Source organism: Monoraphidium neglectum (genome assembly GCF_000611645.1).
Source record: "Monoraphidium neglectum strain SAG 48.87 unplaced genomic scaffold scaffold06663, whole genome shotgun sequence".
Lineage (NCBI taxonomy): Eukaryota > Viridiplantae > Chlorophyta > Chlorophyceae > Sphaeropleales > Selenastraceae > Monoraphidium > Monoraphidium neglectum.
This window is the reverse complement of record NW_014006983.1, coordinates 1-2,054: the sequence shown is the minus strand read 5'-3', so window position 1 is coordinate 2,054 and position 2,054 is coordinate 1. Positions and strand designations below refer to the sequence as shown.

Here is a 2,054-nt window from a genome sequence, read left to right as displayed (position 1 = left end):
ACACCTATGGGATTCTCTATTCCCACTGAACGCTATATTGCCTTGCAATTCTTGCCAAAGCACAAGGGCATGCACTCGGCTGTCAACTACACTGGACAGTTCCAAGTGGTGTACCGGGTTCAACTCAAAAGCTTTCACATTGACCACCCTCACAGCCAATATGTCAACAAGCTGATGCAATACCAGCGCGCGTTTGTGTTGCTGCCAAACATCACGCCTCATGTGACCTTGGTGAGCCTTGATGACAAGCACTGCATCCCAGTTGGGGAGCCGGGCGCCCCTGTTGACACCAGCACGGGTTCCCGCAGGGCGGTCCCCTAGCTCGCGTCATCCCGGGTCGTGGCGTGTGACCATGATTTCACCATTGCAAAGCTCACCCCTTCCGTCATGCTGGTGACCACGTTGCCAGATTCTTTGAACGGCAGCTGGTACCAAGGCCATGTGACCGTGCTTCTCAAAGATGCAGTGATCCAGGCTAGCAACCCTTTTAGGCATGCGGCTGAGCTTGCTGATTTGCTGCGGGCGCGGGCGGGATCGGGGTCCATCCCACCCGTTCTGTGCCTGCAGCATGATGGCGGGCCAGACCACAATGTTACGTTTGCCTCTGTGATCTTGGCCAACCTGTGCCTGGCTGTATCTCTTGATCTGGACATCCTTTGTGCTATGCGCACCTGCCCTAAAAACAGCTTCCGCAACCCTGTGGAGCGCTGCATGAGCGGTTTGAACTACGCTTTGCAGTCCACTGCCACCGCCCGCGGCAGAATGCCTTCAGAGATGGAGGAACTGCTGGGAGGGGCAAACAGCATGGAGGGTGTGCGCAAAGCAATTGATGCGCACCCTGACCTGTTGGATGCATGGCGCGACAGCATGGCCCCCGTCACGGCTGTTTGGGCGGCCGCTTTGCACGAGTCACCTGGGCCGGCAATCTGGTTTCTGTACGCGAGCCCGCCAGCGAGGCCGCAATTGCGGAGCTGCGCGGTTCGCTGGGCGACAATGTGAGTGTCCCTCTTGACGGCAAAGTTTCCAAACCACAGCTGCTTTCCAAGACAGAAGATAACAAGGTCCTCTCTGACATCATCACATACCACTGCGACCTGAGCTCATACGCGTTCCAATTCAAAAAAGTGGAAGGCTGCAGTTGTGCGGCTTGCACTTCTGGTTTGATCAAGCCCATTCGCATGCCGCTGGCGGATTTCCAGCTCACACATTTCCTGCCTCTGCCTGTGCTGGATGAGACGGGCACCAAATACAAGCCCTTTGAGGAGGTTTGGGGTACAGCCCCCACCGAGACTGACCTGCCTGTGTTTGGGCCCACCCACAAAGAGAAGGTCCCTTGCGGCAAGAGCGCAGCCAACGTGCGTGGCTTTATCACATGTGTGGACTGCCTCAAGCCTCGCGTGTTGTGGGCCGCAAAGGCGCTCACGCCCGCGCACGTGGCTGCTTTGCAGCTGGTCCGCGAGCGCTTTGATTACCGCTGCGGGGGCCCGCTCTTGCCCAACGCGCCCGTGTCCTCTGCACCTGGTGATGGTGGCGCGCCTGAGCCCGCTGGGCCCAGTGGCAGCGCAGGTGCAGGCGCCGCAGGGGCGAGCGGTGACACTGAGCACGCGCCGCCAAGCACAGGGGCTGCCCTTGACAGCGACCCGCCGTCTGTGCACCAGCTGCTGCAAAATGTGCACGTGCTGCGTCAGATCAATTGCGGGAGCTTTGTTGAGCACCAGTACTATTCCGCCCGCGCCAAACACGTTGACGTGTGTGTGATTTGTGGCCAGCAAGATGACCTGCAGACTGCCCCTGCTGACATCGCAAACCAGTATGGTTCTGTGCACCCTCTTTGCCAAGCATGCGTTTCTGGTGGTGCTAAATTCACAATGAAGGGCGTGGCCCACCGCAAGCGCCACTCGAAGGAGCAGGGGCGCAAGAAGCGCGCTGCTGCCGACCACACTGTTGGTGGCAGCGGGGGCAGCGGTGACGAGAGCACCGATGATGGTTGGGCATCAAGCGATGAGGCCGCACCCAAACGCACCAAGCGTCAGCATGGCGCCCGAGGCGGCGGG

General features: G+C 59.3%; 1 protein-coding gene across 1 annotated transcript; it reads left to right on the top strand.

Annotated features, from left to right (window-relative positions):
• Nucleotides 1-1,868: 1,868 nt before the first annotated feature.
• Nucleotides 1,869-2,028, top strand: MNEG_16679 (hypothetical protein; the record flags this gene model as incomplete). Its single annotated transcript, XM_014034851.1, has 1 exon — nucleotides 1,869-2,028. A coding segment is annotated over one exon (160 nt), but the record flags the coding sequence as incomplete, so codon positions are not given.
• Nucleotides 2,029-2,054: the final 26 nt, after the last annotated feature.